The 22,455-nt window shown below is 39.7% G+C and overlaps 5 protein-coding genes across 5 annotated transcripts; 2 read left to right on the top strand and 3 right to left on the bottom strand.

Moving 5' to 3' along the window:
• Positions 1-279: 279 nt before the first annotated feature.
• LOC145238560 (serine beta-lactamase-like protein LACTB, mitochondrial) lies at positions 280-5,242 on the top strand. Its single transcript, XM_080101764.1, has 9 exons — positions 280-528; positions 656-776; positions 888-1,078; positions 1,571-1,754; positions 2,200-2,362; positions 3,848-3,986; positions 4,045-4,092; positions 4,190-4,285; positions 4,441-5,242. The coding sequence occupies exons 1-9, from the start codon at positions 400-402 to the stop codon at positions 4,720-4,722; spliced, it is 1,353 nt and encodes a 450-aa protein (XP_079957890.1). The 5' UTR covers positions 280-399; the 3' UTR covers positions 4,723-5,242.
• On the bottom strand, positions 4,761-7,738 carry LOC145238984 (uncharacterized). Its single transcript, XM_080102281.1, has 7 exons — positions 7,597-7,738; positions 7,457-7,530; positions 7,075-7,255; positions 6,806-6,932; positions 6,527-6,743; positions 6,207-6,427; positions 4,761-4,832 (listed from the first exon to the last, which is right to left on the bottom strand). The coding sequence occupies exons 1-7, from the start codon at positions 7,716-7,718 to the stop codon at positions 4,761-4,763; spliced, it is 1,014 nt and encodes a 337-aa protein (XP_079958407.1). The 5' UTR covers positions 7,719-7,738.
• Positions 7,739-9,019: 1,281 nt separating this feature from the next.
• Positions 9,020-11,866, top strand: LOC145238561 (uncharacterized). The gene is made up of 3 exons (XM_080101765.1): positions 9,020-10,083; positions 10,398-10,562; positions 10,893-11,866. The coding sequence occupies exons 1-3, from the start codon at positions 9,912-9,914 to the stop codon at positions 11,045-11,047; spliced, it is 492 nt and encodes a 163-aa protein (XP_079957891.1). The 5' UTR covers positions 9,020-9,911; the 3' UTR covers positions 11,048-11,866.
• A 1,325-nt stretch (positions 11,867-13,191) lies between these two features.
• On the bottom strand, positions 13,192-14,142 carry LOC145238983 (uncharacterized). The gene has a single exon (XM_080102279.1). It carries the CDS (start codon positions 14,140-14,142, stop codon positions 13,192-13,194), a length of 951 nt encoding a protein of 316 aa, XP_079958405.1.
• Positions 14,143-14,221: 79 nt separating this feature from the next.
• Positions 14,222-16,015, bottom strand: LOC145238982 (uncharacterized). The gene has a single exon (XM_080102278.1). The coding sequence runs from the start codon at positions 16,013-16,015 to the stop codon at positions 14,222-14,224; it is 1,794 nt and encodes a 597-aa protein (XP_079958404.1).
• Positions 16,016-22,455: the final 6,440 nt, after the last annotated feature.

The following is a 22,455-nucleotide window of genomic DNA, read 5'->3' as shown; positions in this document are numbered from 1 at the left end:
AGGCAGAACCGCTTACCATAAGTACTAAACACCACTGACCTGAAAAACATTTACCATAAAATTAGCTGGACAGGCCCTTGATTAAACGATCGGGTATCAGATCAGCAAAACAGGCCATAAATGTTTCTACAACGCAATGACCACAACAACAGAAACAAACACAAAACTAGAATTTACATGAAAAGGAAATGTTTCCAAAAGTGCACAATGTTTGAACCGTTGTGCAAATAGACATATCTTTTCTAAGATTTCTATTAACTCAATAAAAAACAACTTGACGTCTGTTTACATTTTCAAAACACGTATTGTTTTGAAAACAATTTTCGTTCGGTCCAGTTTTTGTTTAATACAGCGGACGCTGATTTTTTAGGCATTAGCATTCGGAGAGCACATTAGACTATGTTTAGAAGAACATGTCATCTACTTGCTTCAGTGACAGTTGCAAATTTGCACTCCGAGGAATCTATTGAAATTGAAAACCATTTGAAATCTACTTCTGCAAGTTCACAGATCAGCAAAAATGGTCAGGTGGGTCAATAAATTTGTTCATTTTTAAAGCTACTGGCTACTGCTGCCAGGCACAATATAAATGTAAATATACACTTAACTTAATAATATGTGAAGTACCATTAATGACGTTTTGTAAAATTTGCAGATTGATTCAGAAATTGTGATACACAAGTGCCAGGCATTTGTGAAACAGAAAATGTTGGAAGCTGGAGCTCCAGGAATGGTTGTTGCTGTAAGTGAAAATGGAAACTTGGTTTGGTGTCAAGGTAGGACTTATTAGTTAACATGTTAAAATAGAATATACCATATTTAAATTATGTTGTCAAAATGCTTGACATTTTATGCCATGATGCCTCGTTTATACAGTTATGTTGTAGGTTTTGGTTATGCTGATGTAGAAAACAGTGTACACTGTCATCCAGACACAATAATGCGAGTTGCAAGTATCAGCAAGTCCTTTACTGCATCTGCCTTTTGTAGGCTTTGGCAAAATGGTTTGATTGACTTGGACAAACCAATACAAGAATATGTCCCAGACTATCCACAGAAAAGTTTTAAGGGCAAAAAGGTGCATGGCTTACTAGGTATTAAATTTGTTTCATAAAACATGTCATACAAATACAATGTTAAAAATAGTATTACAGAGTTTTATTCTAAATCTGCTGGTTAATCTGTTTTTATTAAACAGCATGATCTGTAATATTAAATTCGTGGTGGCATTTAAGTGTCTATCATTTGTTTGTATTTTCTGAGTGATTGACATTTGTAGATGAAGCAGCACTTGCATAACCTAGCTGATACTCTATTCCGGTACTTTTAAAATGACAATTAACATGAAGATTTTCAACAATTTTACAGACAAAATATGAATATACATGTAGGTTAATTAGTGTGTTTTGTTTCAAATTCAAGTTGAGCAGTTTGTATCATTGTTCCACATAGTTTGTCCCAAAAAACTGATTTGGTGTTCTGGGTACAAACGATTATTCTCGAACTGCTACTCTGTGCCGTGTGTATTTAGTTGTATATACTTTCTGGGCACCACTTTATTATTTTTTAGGTTGACATAACATTGCGCCAATTGCTTTCCCACTCAAGTGGAACAAGACATTATGAAAAAACCTTAGAAAATGAAGACAAAATAGAAGAGTATTTAAAAAAAGAATATTATTCAGCGAAACAATATGATAATGTTACTGATGCTTTGAACATGTTCAAGAATGATGATTTAATGAAAGAACCAGGTTAGTTATTGAACCATCTTTTACCATGCAATTGGCTAAATTAAAACTAAACCCATTTTTGACGTCTTAAGTAATTGACACTATTTGCCTTTATATACATCCAGCCATCCCCCTTCCAGAAGAAAAATCTTTTTATTTTTGCAGCTTGTTGTTTTTGGCTAAGAAATAAAGTTCCCATCACCCATTGCAAAAAATTCAACTTAAATTTATATTTTTTATGTAGGTGTAAAGGTAACCATTGTATTTGAAATACGGACAAAAACAATATGTGTCTCCTTCAGGGAAGGGGACCCATAATAAGCATAGGAAATATGTTAATTTTTTATAATAGGTTATAGTGTATGTGCAACAACAAAATGTGCTAAGCCACCCTTCTAGTAACAGTTACACTTACACTTACAATATTTTAATTCGCGCATCGAAAAATTGTAATTCAACTGTTTAGGTAGATTCTTTTACACAACCCATGGCTACACATTAGTAAGTGCAGCAATGGAAAAGGCAGCAGGAAAAGACTTTCTTACATTAATGCAAGATCATTTTCGAACAATTGGCATGACATCAACCATTCCTGATTACAATGACCGCCTTGTTTATGGAAGGTCAAGGTACGTATAAAATAAGCATTTTACACAATAAGAAAATAGTGATCATGGAGTTACATAATGTTTTCATTTGTTACTTTTTATGTCAATTGCAAGTTTATGACACCCCCTTGGTCAGAAAGTCGTGTGCATTTACCTAAAATTACATTGTGAACTATTTAATTTTAACCTGTTTGTCCCAGCAGATAATCACAGACCCAGAAAGCATAAAAAACTGCTTTACAATTATTTAAGAATAAATCCAGTTCCAGTAAACCGCATGTTAGTTCTTGGTCTAATAAGAGTTTAGACCAGGGGTCTTCAACCTTTTTGGCTCAATCGCCCCCTTATTAAGGCACTGTCTCCAAATCGCCCCCCTATGAGATTGTTATTCGTATAAAAGTTCTGATTTTTGAGCAGACGTGGGTGGTTAGATTCATCTAGCAACACGAAAACTTCAGCTAACAGCTAAAAACTAATTTAATAGCTACTACAACATGCAAGGTCCATTTCACGCACTTCTTTTAACTAACGCAGTGGTTCCCAACCGGGGAGGAATTCCCCTCTAGGGAGGAATTTTATGAGTTCAGGGGAGGAATTTCATAAAAACTGTAAAAAAAATTACGTTGGAAATGTTACAGAACATTTTTGAAAATAAATTAGGAATGTATAATTTGGATCTGGTTGTAAAGGATTCTAAAATGGACATACCTAATCATAAGGTCTATTTCAAATTGCTATACTTTTTTATGCTATATTTGTTTTTCGTTTTATGGGGAGGAATGAATAGTTCGAAAATGTGCAAAGGGAGGAATGTAACAAAAAAAGTTGGCAACCACTAGCGCATCTAAGATTTGTTAAAATTTATTACATCACAGACAAAACAATATTACGATTATGCGCCAATAATCACCTTCTTTTGTTGAAAACAATGGGGCAGTACTCTGTAGAGCAGAAGTCCAAATGATACAAATACTTCGCAGTTTGGGAAGCGCTTGTAGGAAGTGTGAAAGCATAACAAGTTTGAGGTAAAGCTCATTACCGTTGTATTAAAAAAGTATGGCCTGTCACCATACATAGCCGCAATAAAGTGTCCCCTGTGGCAAATTAAATGCCCAACCTTGCTCACGAGATCACAAAAAGTACAAAAAATCACCAGTATACACAATGTATTCAAACAGCAACATGTTTAAGCTGATGCATCCCTTATCCCTGGTGTTTCTTAACAACACGAATTATATCTGCTTGTAAGTTAAAGTTAGCCGAATCTCACAGTTCTTGTACATATTAAAACAATCAGTAATGTTGAAATCGCCCCCCTTTGAAGTAAAATCGCCCCCCAACTTTCAAAATTGTCACCATCGCCCCCCCGGTGGTATAAATCGCCCCGTTAAATAACCCTGGTTTAGACCTTTCAAGTAAAAATCAGCTAACAATGTGAACTTTGTAGTTGTTGCAAGAGTGATGTCTATGATTTTCATATGTATCACAAATATTTGTTGTTATTAGATTTTATGTGAGAAATGATAAGGGGAAACTGCAAAATGCACCTCATGTAAACAACTCATACAAATGGGCTGGTGGTGGATTTTTGTCTTCTGTCAAAGATCTAGTTCAATTTGGTGATGCAATGATGTACAGTTTTCAGGTATATGCAAGTTGAAGTTGGAAATGAAAAAATTTTTGATGATAAAATATATCTTTAGACATCTCAAGCTTGTGGTGCTTTCCCAGGGTTGCACAATCAAGAAACTGTAAGTAAACCATCGAAAAGTGTTGTTTTACAGTTGTTAAACATTCCAGGTAAATATAAAATGTCACTTTATGTGCCCAAAGTATGTTATTTTTTAGATGAAAGAAATGTGGAGCTCTATTGCATATCCTGAAGAAAAAAAGAGCCCAGAAAATCTACACTATGGGTTGGGTTGGTTTGTTTCTCCAGAAGCGGTAAGTAAAATTACATATACAACTTGTCAGTTGGTTTAGAAGAGTTTATTCTGTTTAAAATCGTCTGTACAGTATATTCGCTTCAGTGCGCCAGTAAAATGTTAAAATAACTTTAGAAACCCTTAACATTTGTAATGCAAGGTGTTTAATGCCAGGATAACTATGGATGCTGTCAAAAGTCGCGACTGGAAATCGACCACACCGGAGGTGCAATTGGCGCCTCTAGTGTGCTGTTTCTGCTTCCAGATCCGCCACAGGATGCCGTAACAGCTTCCAAAACTGAATTAGTGGAGTCAAACGGTGGTATTTACAATTCTTGCCCGGTTAGGGGCGTGTCTGTAGCAATTATCACGAATATGCAAAACGTTGGCCTTCGATCCTTGGCACGTAGGATAGCATACGAGTTTAAAGGTTGTGGTTACGATGCGTGTGTGTAGATGGGTGCCCTGCCATTTGTTGTTGTTTTATTGGTGTGTCAAAGAACGATTATCTTCTTCAGCATAAGTGTCTCCTTCCAATCGTCAATTGACACAATCATCGCCAATGCCTGTGTGATAAAAACTTGTGTGTTAGCAGAAGCAAAACCAGTGTTAAAATAATCTGTGTTGCAAGATGGTTCATGTGTGTTAAACGTGTGTTAGAAGGATTTTTTGCTGCCTTTCCAATGTCTGCTTGACGGAACGAAGTTGTACGGCCATTTTAGACGCAAAGCGTGTGTTAAAACTATATGTGCTACAGAGATTCTTTAATTGTTTTGTGCTCGATGATATGATTTCGATTATCATTCCCCTATGAGGGGAAAGCTGTTTTATGTACGAATACCTATGCACAAGACGTTTTTCAAGATACGAGTCAAATATGAAATTGATGCTTGAAACGGTGGTCCTGAGTAATGGACAACCGGTTGGTCAAAAGGAAGTTTTAAGTTTCCAAAATAAAATAACAGTGCTATTAGAAGTCAAAGTAAAAAAACTAAAGTCATTAAGGTGTCATAATATTCCATTTTTTGTTCGAGCCCTTGAACGCAAATTATGTGAACAACCACAATCTTGGCGAACAATTGGCAGGTCATGCATTACAACCGGCAGTGAGGTATTGTTTTGAAAGCCCATCACAGATTTCTTGTTGTGGAAACCAAAACCGCCACCACATCCCTTGTGCAGGAAAACGAACGTATGTGGCATGATTGTGTACAACGTTATGTAGGCATTCGAATTGGGAAGACAAACGCATACCGGATTTTGAGGTAAGGGTCGATGGGGTTGTCTCTACTGCCTGATAAGCTCAACCCAGTGTTGTAAAGATAATTTCCCCATGTGATAAAATACAATAATATAGTAGCCTAACAATAATACAGAAGCAATGCTTCATACAAAATTACTCAACGGAAGAGTTTTTTTAAAACAAGAAATATATTTCGCCTGTTAAAACATGGTCAGTCTTTTTAAATATGTTTGAAATCGTTTCTGTCTTGCTTCTTTATTATAAAGTCCCTTCATGCACCAGTCGGACTCCGCGATCGCCCACATTAACATTCCTGAACTATCTATTAAGAAATTAAGGAATGGATCCCGTGCAAACTATTAGGTTATTACATGCTACGAAAACTAGGTAGGGATATTTCAAGTAAAATAATGAATATGCTGTTCAATGTTTGCCGTTTATATAAAGCGGATAAAACCATAATATGTTAAAAGCGAACTACAAAAAATACACCTGCTTTCTATGTACCGAATACTATACGTTTATAGGTGTTCAGTGGTGTCCAAACGTTTTCTTGTTGCGTGAGCAGGCTGAGTTTGTTGCATGATATTACAACAATAGATGTCTTTACCCTTGTCACAACAAATATAATGACCAAAATAAGCTTTTTCCGGATCGGCAACTTGTGAAAATTTGCCTAACTATATTTCCTACTTACTTGTAAGATAATCCCAGCGTCATCAATTTGGAAAACGAGGATTGCCGGCAAAACTGGCGGCAAGAACCGCCACCAGATCAAAGGTGGCAGAATCGGGGTAATAAAAGCAATCACCGCACAGAACGTTGCACGTAGTAACGATCCACCAAACGTGTATTGCAGTGTTTCTACTTCTTCAGTGCAGTCTGTGGCCAAGTCATCGCGACTCTTGTGTTGTTTTCCTTGAAGAAAAATAGAACTTCCGCAATGCTTGTACACCAACTAATTTGAACGTTTCATCTAGCATTTGTCATTCACCAACTAAAATCCAAAACACTTACCAGCAGCACAGAAGTATTTGAAACAGAGGCAGATGTAAAGTCCAAGTACGTAAAAAGCGACCACCGAGTTACCAGTGACTTTGTACATATTGGGAAGTTGCCATTCAATTAATGTAACATTACGAGATGGCGAGTGCTCTGTGGTCATACAGCCGTACTGAGAGATTTCATACTGGACACCAAATCGCCATGTTGCTATCTCTAATGTAAATCTTGCCTAAAATAAGTAAAGGTGACAACGTTAAGTAGTTTTTTTGCGAAAATAGGTTATGTATTTACCGCTGCATTAATGGCCATCAGCACCACCGCCGACCAGCTCCACGTGCTGACCCATCTTGGTAGCCACCCGTAATCAAAATATAAGTAACGTTGGCGTCTCCAGAACAGAAGATATACGTACAGTATTCTGTAAATAATTTATCAGTTGTTTTAGGAATTATTGTTGAAATCCCTGCGTTTAGCAAAGTTCAACATGTTTGGCATTAGGCTATAGTACTTACCTAGGTATAAAAAAATATGTTGTACCGGACTTAAAAGTAAGTACTTACTCAACTCCCGACAACAGAGTAAGAAATTGAAAAATTAGATGACATCCGCGTTCTTGTGCATGTCTTCCCAAGGCAACAAGCAGCAAGTAAGCCAGACATCGCAAAGACACACCAAGCACAAAACATGAACAGCACACATATTGCACAACCATGGTGCGAGCTATCCCATGGCGGGCATTCACTGAATAAAAACAAAGATTTTGGCGGGATTTCCGCATATTGTGACTGAACACTAATCTAGAAACTTGCAAAACATCATTAACAAATAGGCTAAATCCGACAAAATTAGTGTTATATCTCAAAGACATGCAACAGCATTAAACCTATCTTCGTATTATATATTTTTTGACGAAATGACGTGTAAAATATTGCATAAACCAACTTTGTTGAACTTGTGTTTCTCTTGCTGACATTTCTAATGCAGTTGTATCTGATGTCATTTCGAACTCAGGATCCCTAAATAAAAACAATTTTAAACCAATTAAAAATAGAGTGTTTTTTTACTTAATCATATAAACTTACACTCCCCTGAGGATTCTAAACCATCTTCGTAATCTCAGTGCCATGCAAGACACTAAATAGAAAACAATAACAGCCATTGAAGCAGTTGAAACATACGTAAAATTAACCAACATTTTCGACATAATGATGACTTTCGTTTACGTTGTCCTTTTGGTCAATTGATTAGCTGGTGGCAGGATTAAATGTTTTGTTCTTCGTGTTTTTGCATTTGCTGCCTTTTATCTTTTTTGCATTTGTCTATCAAGGTATACGATTTCTATGCCTGGCAGTAGATAAAAGAAAAGGTCGTCTACTCTATTTTTTTGTGTTGTTACATGCATAAAACACAAACAAAACAACATTGGGATACAACCTGAATTTAGTTTTTGTAACACATGTTCGGTAGGCTAACGGACTTTTTCTTGTGGTTAGAACTTGAATGTCCCTGCCAGCGCTTCTGAAATATAGGCCTACACATCAATCGTCAAAAGTGGTTTTATTTAGGAGAGCGGTTCCCAAACTGGGGTCCGCGGTCCTTTAGGGGTCCGTGAGGCAATTTTGGGGCGACCGCGAAGCGGTTGAAGTAATTCTATAAACTTATTTGGCGTCAGATTGTGCCACTAAATAAGTTTAAATCAAAGTAGAATTGAGAATCGAATGTCTCCATTGCTAAACAATGGCCTTTACTGAATGACAACTATCAAAAATGCAATTGTTCGCGCACAATTGTAACGTTTTTGTCCTGTTTGTGATCACATGCTGTCTTTGGATGATTATTATGCGCAATCTTGCATAACTGGCTAAAATCCTGCAATCAACTTTCGTTTTTATGAAATACACATTTAGGCTCAAGGACCGCGAGCCCTCGAAATAAGGGCAAAGGCACCGTTTTGAAAAAAATATGAAAAAGTTTGGGAACCACTGATTTAGGACATGAAATTTCACTCGTTAACTTTACTGTGAATTGTTACTATAACGGCCGTTATAAACTTTAACTTGTTATATAAGGATATAGGTGTTATCATTTTTTCAATCCATTAGACATCGAACGTAGGATTGATGCCTTCTGTTAGGTCACCAAAGTCGTGTGGGCAAAAGAGATAATACGTGGGCGTAGTGCAATAACGTCATCACGCCTTTTCGAAGGTCAATCTTGTTGCCATTTGAATCACTGGTAACACGTTTAACAACACTGAGAAAGTTACAAATGTTGTCTTGTGAGTATAAGATGTCGTTATTGGCCCAGCGATGGACGTTGGAAGTTTCAGACGAGACGCGTCAAAGGTTCATCACGAGTTATCAAATATCGTCATGCGCTTAAAGGTCAGATTGCCGGGGGCGGCACAAGTGACTCTTCTGGTTTTAGTATAAAAGTTGACGGCGGCATTTGCTTAGCGCGTTTGTTGAACAGATTAAAAAGGCTTAAGAAAGTTTGAATACTCAACAGATTTTGACACAGTATTTTTTTTCTATGCGGCAGCACATCGGTATAGTAGTTAGCCTTCAAATTAGTGTATACGTCAACAATGTTCCAACAGCTTATGAAATCCTGTTTATTGCTGGAGTAATAAATTGAAAAATATGCTGTCATCTCTTCACGTGTTGTGACAGGATAGTAAAATGACTGCACATGATTTCTGTTGCGTCAAATTCGAAACATCAGGAACTGCAGCCACTGAGTCAGTGTTTTTGCGGGTAGAAATTGAGTATTTTTAATAATGCAGCCATATCATTAAAATAGATACGAGCAACAGGAAATGACGGACCACAAATGACATGCTGTATTTGTGGATGTTGTTTTCTAAATTTAAATTGCCTGAAAATTGACAGTTAATGCGTTGATCCGCAAATATATAATGACATTAAGTACATTATTGTTGACGGTATAATTACGTCTTGCAAGAAGTCAACTGCCTGTTAAAAGTCAGCGTCAATCCTTACGTTTTAACAAAATTTTAAATGTCAGCGAACGGTATCTAGACCCTTAACGATGCGTTTTAGCTGAAGCTAGTCTTTAGTGTCGTCGTTGGCTTGCAGTCGCGTTTAAAGGTGGTCCTAGTGGGTAAAATTGATGAACTATACTGTAAAATTTACGACGGTTGCAAAATAGCGGGGTTGTACGAAAATATATATCATTGACCAGTTGAATGATTGGGGCTCTGTGTTCTTTGAATATAACAGGTTTTTGCAGATAGGAACTGTCCGCGTCGCAACTTATTCATTAGCATTGAGGATTTAGCTTTGCAATTGATAGGTTTGCATGCTTTTTAAAATTAAACGGTTACAAAAAATATTGTTTTTTGCTTGTGTGTTTTAGAATTTTTAAACGAGTAAAAATGGGTTGTGGAAAGTCTTTACTGGTACTTGGAACAATTTGCTGGATCCTTGGCACAGCAGCTTTTGTTACCTCAATGGTCACTAAGTATTGGAAGTCTGGCACACTGCTTGTTGCTCCTTACAGCTACAATTTGTTTCAAAGTTGCACAGGCTCATTATGCACAGATACAAGTATGTCTATCATTTTTTCCTATAAAGTGGACCTAACGTAATATGCAATGTTTTCTGTGTTAAAAAATCTAGTGGTAATTCGAACATTGTTCAGTAAAAGTCTAATATTTTACATAACAGCTAAAGTAGTAAGTATTTAATTAACTTTATTACCAGCTATATTTGTGTTGATGAATAGTAGTGTTTGTGGTTTTGTTATGCTGAATTTTAACGAAAGAAAATGTGACCCGTGAAAGCCAACATCAAAACCTGACAGACTTTAATAAAAAAAATTTGTGGTTTGTACTTTTTCCCTAAAACACTGCTTTACATAGGCTGGAATCCTGACCATGTAGGCCTTCATATATTCATCCCACGTATTTTAATGCTGATCGCTGCGGCGATGATTGCTGTCGGTACGCTTATCGGGATTGTAGGCGTACTGTGCAATGCGAAGAAATGTTCGCTCGCATCAGAAGGGGCGCTGATTCTATGTGGAGGTACGTACAATCTTTTTTTTAATATACGTATTTCTTTGATGCTCTTGTTATAAAATTGTACGTTGCCCTGCATGTGTACTTAAAAAGTGCTGTGACCAGTGTGCACGAAACATTATAACATCCACTATTTCTTATTTAATTGATTTGGAGTTACACTTTTCTGTTCAGAATTTTGCATCATATTGGTAAATAAAAATGGTTCAAATCTGTTAAATCTTTAAAGACTTTTAGATGGCATTTTCGGTAGTTTGTCATGTTTTCTGTGATAAAATCTTGTTTTTTTTGCAACACGGGTTGCCATTGTCATTTATGTTTTATTATTTGTTTCAGCAATTGTGATTTGCGTCGCATGTGGAGTGTTCACTGGCCTTACTATCAATAGAAGGGGTTGGTTCGATTATTCGTTTTACCTTGGCTGGGTTTCGGGAGGTCTCTATCTGCTCGCTGGAAGTTTTATCTGCTGCTCGGCCGCTCATAGCTCTTAAATTACGTTCCATACCATATCATGTTTGTCAACATTGATTGTGCTGCATTTTTGTTTTAACATCTAAAAAATATCAACATCTCTAACCTAAAACATTGCGTTATTTATAAACGGATCCAGAGTAGTGGGTTGAGAAAGCAAACACATATTTCCACTCAGTATCGCTTTTTAGCATGAGGTAATTTCAGACGATTGCAGTGTAAACAGGATTAAACCCCAAACGGTTCTTGCGTGTCGTTATAGAACTTTATTTTACAAAGCAATAAAGTAATAAAGTTGCGAAACTGGTCTTGAAATAGGGTATTATTAAAAATATTATGGCAGCTACGGAAATGTTTAAATGATTAACTTGTTTGTCCTGCTATCTTTGGGAATGTAAGTTTAACTTATTGTTTTAAGTGATAAATGACAATTTTCCCGGATTAAACCGTTTTTTGTTTAATTGCAGCGCCATTGTTTTTACTGATTTTCTCCATTTTCTTGGTCATATGTGTTTGCTTAGGATTTGAAACTGCTGCATATGATGGTATCCGACACTTTTGTTTTTGTTGCGTAAAAACCTAACCACTTGAGAATATATTTACCTAAGTTACTAATTTTTAAAATATGGTTTTTACTAATGTGGCTATACGTTATTAAGCCCTATCCAAAAGAACGTTTCTGCTCATGGTCTGGTTATTACAGAGCTTTTCATTTCGCATGTATTACTTGCTGTGTGTGGTGTATATATATCATCACGTTTTCTCGTTTATGCTAAAAATGCAACCCAAAACAGCACTTCTGGTATCATTTGTATTTTAATACACTTCGTTTTAATGGAGCTGTGTTTTGTGTATAGGCTATTGGATAGTAGGGTATACTTCCTAAATCATAAACTGTATTTCCAATCAGTTGGTTCCATTATTTTGTTGAGAATAATTATAATATTTTTTCTTCGGGCCAATCTTTGTCAACATCGCCCTTGGGCTACATACAAACTTAGTTAGTTCTTCATTAAAGAGCCAACTTATCCATAAACCGATCGACGTAAACCACTGTTGATTGTTGGTATCACTAATTTAAATATTAGATTGACATTTATAGTGGGTAATTTTCGCGTGAGTGAAAACTGGGTTGCAAATCTTACCCAAACACGTAAATAGGCCAAACAAATACTAACTTATAAAAAATACGTCAACTCCACTGTAACTTTAGTTAAGGGATTCTGTAACGTCAGGAATTTGCGCGCCTGGTACCGCGCTGACGTCACACTAGAGAAGTCCAATTTCTGGAAACGCGTGAATTTATTTTACACGTCAACACGGTTCAATACGACACGGTAATCACGTCACGTTCGACACGACACGATCACGGTTTTCTGCAAAGAGAACATTCACTCAAAAATGCGAAACAGAAATTAAATTTATACCGGCAGAAATAAAGCTTACCAGAGTTTTGGACCAGGGTATCAAAGATAAACACAGTTTGATATCACCAGAAAGTGTTCTACACAGATAAAAACGTAGACTTTTAATATACGGTTAATTGCGATAAGACAACTTTAATGCAAATCAAGCTTACCTTGCAAAGGCAACATTATTCCTTTTTTGTCAGAGTTATAAAGCTAGCATTACCATCTATTAATGACAAAAAAATTATATTTAGTCACTTCCATTACTTTATCTACCGTTTGCAAATTAAAGTCAGCAACTAACGAACTACACGTGGTCCAAACTAAACTCAATACTAAATGGCCAAAAGCACAGCATAGAGAAATAAACTACAATGATATTGTTACGTCATAGGGGATTCTGGCATTGTGGTGCAATCACACCATATAAGATGTGACGTAGGTTACGGTTGAGTGATTTACGATGTTACATTCTCCCCCCTAAATGTGTTCTTACACTTCAAACACATTTACAAACAAACCAAGAAAACATCGAATCATGAAACAACGAAAAGACACACGAAAGCCAAACAGTCGCGTCGCGAAACGCCGTTGGTGAGCAAAGCTCCAACCTGGCGTATTTCAGAGTGCGGCATGTGAAATGCAGCAACCAGCATAGTGTCCGTGATATTTCTTCTTCCATCAGCATCAGGGTCTTGTCCACCGCAATTCAGGGCCAGTTCGACGACTGCGTGGCCTGAATGCGTCGGATGCACTTATTGGCATTGGGTGCTCGCCTCACAGAGCAAGCACAACTTAGCAATCGGCCGTCTGTACGTGGAACCGGATTGCGTTTTAACGTTGACTTGGCGGACAACACCGTGTTTGTCCGGAAACGCGTGCAGAATGCGTCCAATCTCCCATCGACGTCGAGTCTCATCAACGATCATCACCACATCTCCCGGTTGGAAATTGCGTTGTCGGTCGGGCCACTTTTGGCGTAAGGCAATTGTGGGCAAATATTCCCGAGACCATCTCCTCCAGAAATCATCGGCGAGAAGTTGAATTTGTTTCCATCGTCTTCGGCTATAGCAGTCCTTTGGATTGATAAGTCCCACCGGAACACTGTCAGAAGCACGCCCCAACAATAAATGGTTGGGCATCAGTGGCTCATCTTCAGTAGAAGTGAAGCTGATCGGTGTCAACGGTCTGGAATTTAAAATGCTTTCCACTTCGATCATCAAAGTTTGCAACATGTCCGCACCGATCGTTTGGTTTCTCGTTAGCATCGCATTCAGAATTCGACGAATAGATCTTATCATCCTCTCCCACGAACCTCCCATGTGGGAAGCAGCGGGACAATTAAAATTCCACTTGATGTCTTGTCGTTTGAAGTACGACTCTAGTCGGGACTGCTGGAGACCTTGTAGGGCTTCACGCAAAACTCTTTCAGCACCAACAAAGTTCGTGCCGTTATCGCTGTATATCTCCTTCGGTCGGCCTCTTCTTCCTATGAATCGACGCAGGGCATTGATAAATGCATCAGTGGACAAATCAGGAGCCACCTCGATGAGTACAGCTCGCATAGTCAAGCAGGTGAATATGCACCCATAACTTTTCGTTTCACTTCTCCCTCGCTTCACCATGAATGGACCGAAGTAGTCAATGCCAACGTAAGTGAACGGTGGCTCATCAGGCTTCAATCGGGCGAATGGCAGTTCTGCCATTTGCTGTTGTCCTCGTCGTACGGTTCTGTTGCGACACAGCATGCAATTGCTAAGTTCCTTCCTGACAGCGGCGCCTCCCTTAATAATCCAGAAGCGCTGGCGCAGTGACGTCCTGAATAATCATTCTCGTTAGGTTGTGATCATACGGCAGTATAATCGGGTGTTTTGCGTCAAAGGCAATGGGCGCTTTTTCCAATCTCCCACCAATTCGAAGTAGACCATTGAAAACCTGGGGGCTAAGCTTCGCCAACGAACTAGCGTGTGGCGATTTCTTCAATTTCCTTTGCAGCTCCCTTTCGGATTGTCCGTCGCTGGACAAAACGTCGATAGCAGGAGCGAAACACTGGCGTTGCACATACTTTATTATCTCTAACTCCGCATCCTTCAGCTCATCCACGCTCAGCTTGCCGGTGGGCACAGAAATCTTTGAGCGCAGGAACGACTTAAAACGCAGCAGCCATTCGACCGTTGTCTTCAGCTTATGAAGAGACGAATATCGATTCAGCAAACGATCGGTTGACCCTGACTGTGCAGAAACGTTTACAACAATCCTCTTCCGCTCAGCTGGCTGGAACTCTGGAGGCAGCTGAGTCTTTATCTCCGGCGGGGTTGGCCATCGATCTTCTGTCTGCCAAAGAAACTTGGGACCAGTCAGCCATCGAGAGCGGATAAGCTTGCGAACGGACAAACCTCGCGAAGCATCATCGGCAGGATTTAGCTGGGAATTTACATGCCTCCATTGATCAGGGCTTGTCTGTCGATGAATTTCGGCCAACCTGTTGGCAACAAACGTACCAAAACGTTTACTTTGGTTGTAAATACTTTGTCGGACGGCACACGAGTCTGTCCAAAACACGGACTCGCAGTTATCAAATTTTAGTTGGCGTCGAAGCCATTTGTCCGCTTTCACAGCTAAGACAGCAGCAGCAAGTTCAAGCCTCGGAATGCTTTCAGTTTTCGTGGGTGTCACCTTCGATTTGCCAAATAGAAACGAGCAGTGGACTTGTCCATCAACATCTTCCAGACGAAGGTAGGACACAATTCCATAGCCTTGAGTTGAAGCATCCGAAAAATGGTGCATCTCGCACTTCGCGACTGAGCCGAAAGTAGGAGGCTTAAAGCAGCGGGGAAGTGTTAACTTCTCGAGCTCCGGCAATTGAGAAAGCCAGCGTCGCCATTCTTCAATATCGTCTTTAGGCAGCTCGTCATCCCACCCCAGCTTCTGTCGGACTATTTCCTGTTGTAACACCTTAGCAATCAAAGTTACAGGTGCGGCAAAACCCAAAGGGTCATAAAGCGTGTTAACAGCACATAAAATATTGCGTCGGGTAAATTTCTTGCCTTGCATCGTGTCAGTTATGCTGAATTCAAATTCGTCACTCTGTACCCGCCAGTAAACACCTAGAACGCGCTCTTTTACGGAAGCGTCCAAGTTTACATCGGTTAGCGATTTTGCTCTCTCTGCCTCTGGAATTTGATCCAAGACACGTTGATCGTTAGATAGCCATTTGGTCAGGCGAAATCCTCCTTTCTTCAACAAGGCACGTAGTTGCGTGACCAACTCGGTGGCACGCTCGACTGTTTCGGCTGACGTCAAACAATCGTCTACGTAAAAATCATTACGGACGATGTCGCCAACATCTTTATCAAACATTTTTCCAAACTGCTCGGCGGTTTCACGCAAGCAGAATGTGGCGCAGCTGGGCGATGACGTTGCGCCAAAAATGTGCACGAGCATACGATGAACGGTGGCCGTTCGGGATAGATCTCCCCCTGGCCACCACAAAAACCTTAAAGCATCAATGTCATAATTGTGAACGCGGACCTGGTGGAACATTGCTTCCACGTCCGCTACCAGAGCAATACTGTTCATACGAAATCGTTCCAAGACACCGATAAACTATTAACCAAATCGGGTCCCTGCAGCAAGGCGTCGTTAAGAGACAATCCTCTGTGCTGCGCTGCGCAATCAAAAACGATGCGTACCTTGTCGGGTTTGCGCGGGTGGCAAACTGGATGATGTGGCAAATACCATTGAATATTGTCCGAAGCGTCCTCGGCTTCTTCATTTGTAACTTCTTCTGCGTAGCCCTCATCAATGTAGTCCTGCATCTTCTGGACGTACTTGTCTTTAAGAGAGACATCGCGCGAGAAGCGTTTCTTCAGCGACCAAAGCCGTCGTTCAGCCATGTGACGGCTGTCTTTCGGTAAAGTAACATCACTTCGCCACGGAAGAGGCAAATAAAAATGTCCGTCCGTGTGTTTCACTGAGCTCTTCATCATGCGTAGCACCTTTCGGTCTTCAACTGACGTAGGAAAGGGCAAGTCGTTAGGGTCTTGCATAAATTCGTCCACCCAAGAATCACCGCTTAGTTCCTGGGTCTCTTTGCTTCTAAAGAAGTTCACCGAAATATTATCAACAGCAGGATAGCAGACGGATGGGCCAACAAGTGACCATCCAAGCGGGGTTCTCGCAGCAAAAGGTTGCTTGCGTTCCCCTGTTCTCATTTCCAGTACTCTATGTGCATATGGGACGTCAGTGCCGATAAGTAGTAGCACCTCTCCTTCGTCCAACTCAGGAAATTCCAAACCCTGGAGGTGTGGAAACCTGTTCACCTCCGACTTCGTTGGCGTCGGATTCGGCTCAACCGGTATGGTGTCGATGGACAGAGCATTGTCGACACTTATCTCTTCACTTTCATCTAATGATAAAACGCTGAAACTTGCGCTTATTCCGCTATGGTTCGCCGGTCTTCTTCCGACGCTGGACATCGTAACTTGTTTCGGTCTTCCTCTTATTGGAAGCAGATCTGCTAACCTTTTATCATAGAAGCTTGTGTCAGACCCTTGGTCGAGGAACGCGTACGTTATGATCTCCTGACCGTTCGACCGAATTTTTACTGGAATAACAGAAAAGTACGATGAATGACAATTCTTTATCGCGTTGCACCTGGCTGTAGAACTAGATGCCTGTCCATTAGAAGGTTCGCTGCGCGTAGCTCTGTTGTATCTCTCAGGAGCATGTGCGTATGTCCTGGAACGCACGGGATTTTGCATATTTTCATGTAGCAACGTGTGGTGTGAAAGGTTGCAACCTCTCACAGTACAGGCACTGGGCTGGGTACACCCCCTTGACGTATGTCGATAACCAAAACAGTTAAAGCACATAAACTTATCTCTTAGAAACTCTCTTCTTTGCACCGTGGACTTTCTGCCGAACATTTCACATCTTTCCAACACGTGATTTCGCTTGCAACACGGGCAGCTTATTGGTGATACAGGAGCAGGACTCTGGTTTGTGGTCACAGTTGCACAGGTTACGTTCCTCCCACCAGGTTTTGCGGGGCGCTTCCTTTCTTCAGCCTTTCGGGAAACACATAATTGACCAGGTAGAGTATTTACAACGGCAGACTCTTCTTCGACGAATTCAACGAGATCGGCAAAATCCGCTTCTCTACCAGTTTTCCTTACAGTCTGCGCGACTCGGCGGCGTCAAAGCCTTTGCGACTCGTACGGGAGCCTATTCGCAAGAGCCACTAAACGGTCAACTGTGTTGAGATCAGCAAAATTTCCTAGCTGGCGAAGTACCAATAGACATTTCCTCATAGTTTGCGCATAAGTACGCATACCAGTAGCATCGTCGGGCTTTAAGTTCGGACCCTTAGTTAACTCTTCAACAAAGGCTCTAGCAACTATGTAGGGCTTACCGAAGTTCTCATAAAGAATGCTTCTTGCCTTGGGATAACCTTCTTCTGTATCTAGAACAGAGCAATGTTCAAGTAAAGACCTCGCTTTTCCCCTGCACTGATTAATAAGCAGTGTCAATCGCATATCATCGCTTCGTGTTTTGCATTCGAGATTGGATTCAAAGTAGCGTACAAACATCCAATAATCTGTAGGACTGCATACTCATGTCCTCTCCAACTGCCTTCACTATGCATGGAAGCACAGCTGGGTTTTCTTCGTTCACTTTAACAACTGAATGGGCTTTAGTCACAGGAACACGTACATTAGGACGCATACTTTTCTGTGGTTCTTCTCTATCTCGAATAGGAAAAGTACAGTTCCTAGCAGCAGAGGATGTCATGGGAGCATCATTCGTGGTCACATCGGGAAAAAACGCGGCTATGTCTGGAATCTGTTCATCATTGGACCTCCTGTCTGTTTGTGATAAACCTTCGTCGTCTTCATTCAGGATTCTGGCTCTAGCATCAGCAGCCTGAAACTCGTATTTTGCCTGTAGTTTGCGCCTGTCCGCTCGTAGGGCAATCTGTTCTAGCTCCGCCTTTCTTTGTTTTTGTTCTTCTTCTAGTTCTGCCTTTCTCTGTTTTTCCTTCTTTTCCAGCGCAATTTGTCGCTGCTCTTCGATTCCTAAAGCTTCGCGCTTAGCAAGCTCGTTTTCCTCATCAATTTGTTTAAGGCGGATTAGCGCAAGCTGCCGCTCTACCTTAGCCTCTCGGCGACTTCTCTCCGTAGCAGATGTGCTTGCGCTAGATGAACGTGAGCGGCCGGATCGTGACGACCTACTGGAAACAACAGTCGGGGCCCTGAACTGTGGACTTAGCACAAGTTCTGGCAGGGAGTCCGGCAATTTTGATGGCGGTAGCTCTGAGACTCTATTTTCGAATTCAAGTTTGCTGCGTTCAAGAGATTTTAAATCTTCATACGCAGTACGTTTCTCTGGTTCTTCACACGAATCAATAAATTGATCGTACATATTATGGAGTATCGTGTAGTTTTCTTCAATTTGTTTTTGAGCCACTCGTAATGTGGAGCGCTCATTATTTAGACTGCCCGTTTCATCCACCACATATCAGCTATTCAACTTATCTGCACATCGGCGTATATCGTCGTAGGTTGGGACTGGTTGTGCAGCAAGTGGTCTCAAACGGATGGGCACCGGCGATTCCATCGGAGATGAGGTCTTTTCCAAATCTTCAGCCATCGTGGCGAAATTCGCTTTATAGATAACTCTGGAATCTTTATGTATAGTAGCCTCTGGAAACTTTATTTCCAGGTAACTCTGAAAACTTTAATGTAACGTCAGGAATTTGCGCGCCTGGTACCGCGCAGACGTCACACTAGAGAAGTCCAATTTCTGGAAACGCGTGAATTTATTTTACACGTCAACACGGTTCAATACGACACGGTAATCACGTCACGTTCACGGTAGACACGACACGATCACGGCACGATCACGGTTTTCTGCAAAGAGAACATTCACTCAAAAATGCGAAACAGAAATTAAATTTATACCGGCAGAAATAAAGCTTACCAGAGTTTTGGACCAGGGTATCAAAGATAAACACAGTTTGATATCACCAGAAAGTGTTCTACACAGATAAAAACGTAGACTTTTAATATACGGTTAATTGCGATAAGACAACTTTAATGCAAATCAAGCTTACCTTGCAAAGGCAACATTATTCCTTTTTCGTCAGAGTTATAAAGCTAGCATTACCATCTATTAATGACAAACAAATTATATTTAGTCACTTCCATTACTTTATCTACCGTTTGCAAATTAAAGTCAGCAACTAACGAACTACACGTGGTCCAAACTAAACTCAATACTAAATGGCCAAAAGCACAGCATAGAGAAATAAACTACAATGATATTGTTACGTCATAGGGGATTCTGGCATTGTGGTGCAATCACACCATATAAGATGTGACGTAGGTTACGGTTGAGTGATTTACGATGTTACAGATTCCATCACGATTTTTTGCGAAACTAAATTTGATTAAGAGTAAGCATATTCTTACGCAGTTACTGGCACCAGTTGCCACGTTCTTTACTGCCATCAAGAGGATAAAAAGTTGTGATTAGACTTGCCACATAAAGACTTACTAAAAAATCTTACTTTTTGTTGTTACTTGGAATTACTCCAATATCGACAATTTTGCTTCTGTATCTTTTCCGTACAATGTTTTTTGTACGTTATTGAAACACTTAAAACGATTGTGGCGACGTTTCTACGTACTACATCACTATTTCGTCAGATCGCGTGTGCATGTAAAACCTACAGCTCTGTCCTTTAACGAAGAACCTTTGGCATATGTCGCAACAACTTTATTTTAAACATTACCGGTATGGGCGTAGCACACAACAGTCGCGTAAACTGCAGAGAATAGAAGTTTTAACAATCCGTTGAAACCTTGCGAAAGTTGTTAGTTTATTACTTATAGATCTTTGGTTGTTTGGTGGAGTAACTTTGGCGAGATCATGGTTTTGGGAAAGCCTTTACTGATAATAGGTGCGGTGGTATTCGTGCTAGCGACAGCTGCACATATCGCGTCTATGGTTACAATGTTCTGGAAAATACGACCGACGACAGTTGATTGCGGCTACAACTATAATTTGTATCGCCGATGCAACCACAAAAATGCGACTGTGGGGGACGAATGCTATGATTTTGGTAAGTTTCTTTGGCTTATATCATTAGCATAAAGTTGCTGGGCCAACAACAAACGTAATATTCGTTTAGACTTTTTTTGTGAAACATCAAATAATCTAAAATATATTCCTTATTACAACTGAGGAAATTAATGACAATAGACCACTGTTGGCATGTACTGTATAATATTACCTTGACAGGATGGGATCCAAAGAACTTTGGGCTTGAAATTCTGACAACAAGAATTCTCATGTTGATTGGAGCAGCGCTTATTGTGAGTGGGATGTTGATAGGCATTCTCGGATTTTTCGGCGACAACATGGCGACTGCAACAAATGGCATGTTTGTGGCGGCTGGGGGTAAGTTATATCAGTTTTGCTTCCTTCGATTTGTAGACAACGCCATAACAACAACGTTTAAAGTTGTGTTACGCAAAATCGCGAATCATTCGGAGATTCTAGTACATAAAACACAATAAATGCAAGTTGCCAAAATTTGAAACTATACACAACATTTCATATGTCTTAAACAGTGACACAGTTAAATAAACGTTTTGTATTTTTTCAGCAATTTTCATTTTGGTTGCTTGTGGAATCTTCACCGGGTTCACATTTAAAGAAAATTCAATGTACGGATATTCCTTCTATCTCGCCTGGATTTCTGGGGGTCTTTTTCTTCTTACGGGATGTCTGTTCTGCTGCTCTGCATATGCCAGAAAATAATCATTTTCATTGTTATGATGCATCACTGTTGATTTAGCATACGTGATATTTCTGTGTTCGCTTTGCGAGGTTGCTTTGCGTGTCACAGAAATGTTTTTGCTTTTGACATACGTCGTACGTTTGGTTCATGAATAAGATTAAAAACAATACATAAAAAAACGTAATGGGTAGCCTATGTCGTTTAATTTGATTTGTTAGCAGGTTGAAAGCAATGAACTAAAGATATATCTTTAAGCTATAGAAACAGTACCAGGTCAAAACATTTGCGTTGCGTTGATAAACAACGGAAGTAATATATTCCTGTATCCGCGATATTACATTTGTTGTGTCTTGGTTTCAATAACTAAACTATTCGCTTAAGCTGGGTCAGTTTGCATATCACGTCTCCAATCAGGCGATACATAAAGGTTTCTTTCTTGTTAAGTAGACGTGATTTTCGAAAACGAACCGACGTATCGTGACTGTTTGGTAGAACATGCAAATGCAAACAGGGGTAAAAATGTTAAGGCATATCACACCTAAGGGAACATTCAGAAGCAATACGATAGGTATATGTTTAGTTTTGTTTTTAGAGCTGTTATATAGATAGTTGCATAAAAGGAGAAGACTTTGAAATAATGGCATTTTAATCTAAAAATACGTGGTTTAAAGTTTCAACTAAAACCTTTTTTTAAGTTTGTCCTGGATAAAGCACAAGGTAGTTAAACTGATTGCTGGTTATGATGACGCGAAACTCCGGGTATCGTAAGTCCTTGGTCAGTGTTGGGGCCGTTTTCGTTATTCTCGGTTCTGCTGCGTCCGTTGTGTCGATGGTAACGAAGTTCTGGAGATCCACACCAATGTGGCATTACAACCTTTTTGAAACTTGCACTTTTGAAACCGAAGATTCAATACCTTGTATCGCACTGCGTAAGTATAGAAAAATGGTGACTTAAAAGTAGTTAAAGTTTAACCGGTCAAGCAAGTTTAAGCACATGCACAAATTTATGTTTTAAACGCATAGGAATAAATGTGTTACCGGGTTGTGCTATTTAGTAACTGTTTCATAAGTAGCAGCGTAATTTTATTTTTTGCGATTCTATCAGATATATTATTACTAGCTATTCAACGTTTAAGTGCATTTCATGTTTTCTGCAGTTAATTGCATTTTTTTGTGAAAATCATCAACTGACCAAAAAGGTTTAACCAAGATT

Source organism: Phallusia mammillata, chromosome 7, assembly GCF_965637545.1.
Source record: "Phallusia mammillata chromosome 7, kaPhaMamm4.hap1.1, whole genome shotgun sequence".
NCBI lineage: Eukaryota > Metazoa > Chordata > Ascidiacea > Phlebobranchia > Ascidiidae > Phallusia > Phallusia mammillata.
Note: the sequence above shows the minus strand (reverse complement) of the source record. Positions and strands in the feature narration are given on the sequence as shown.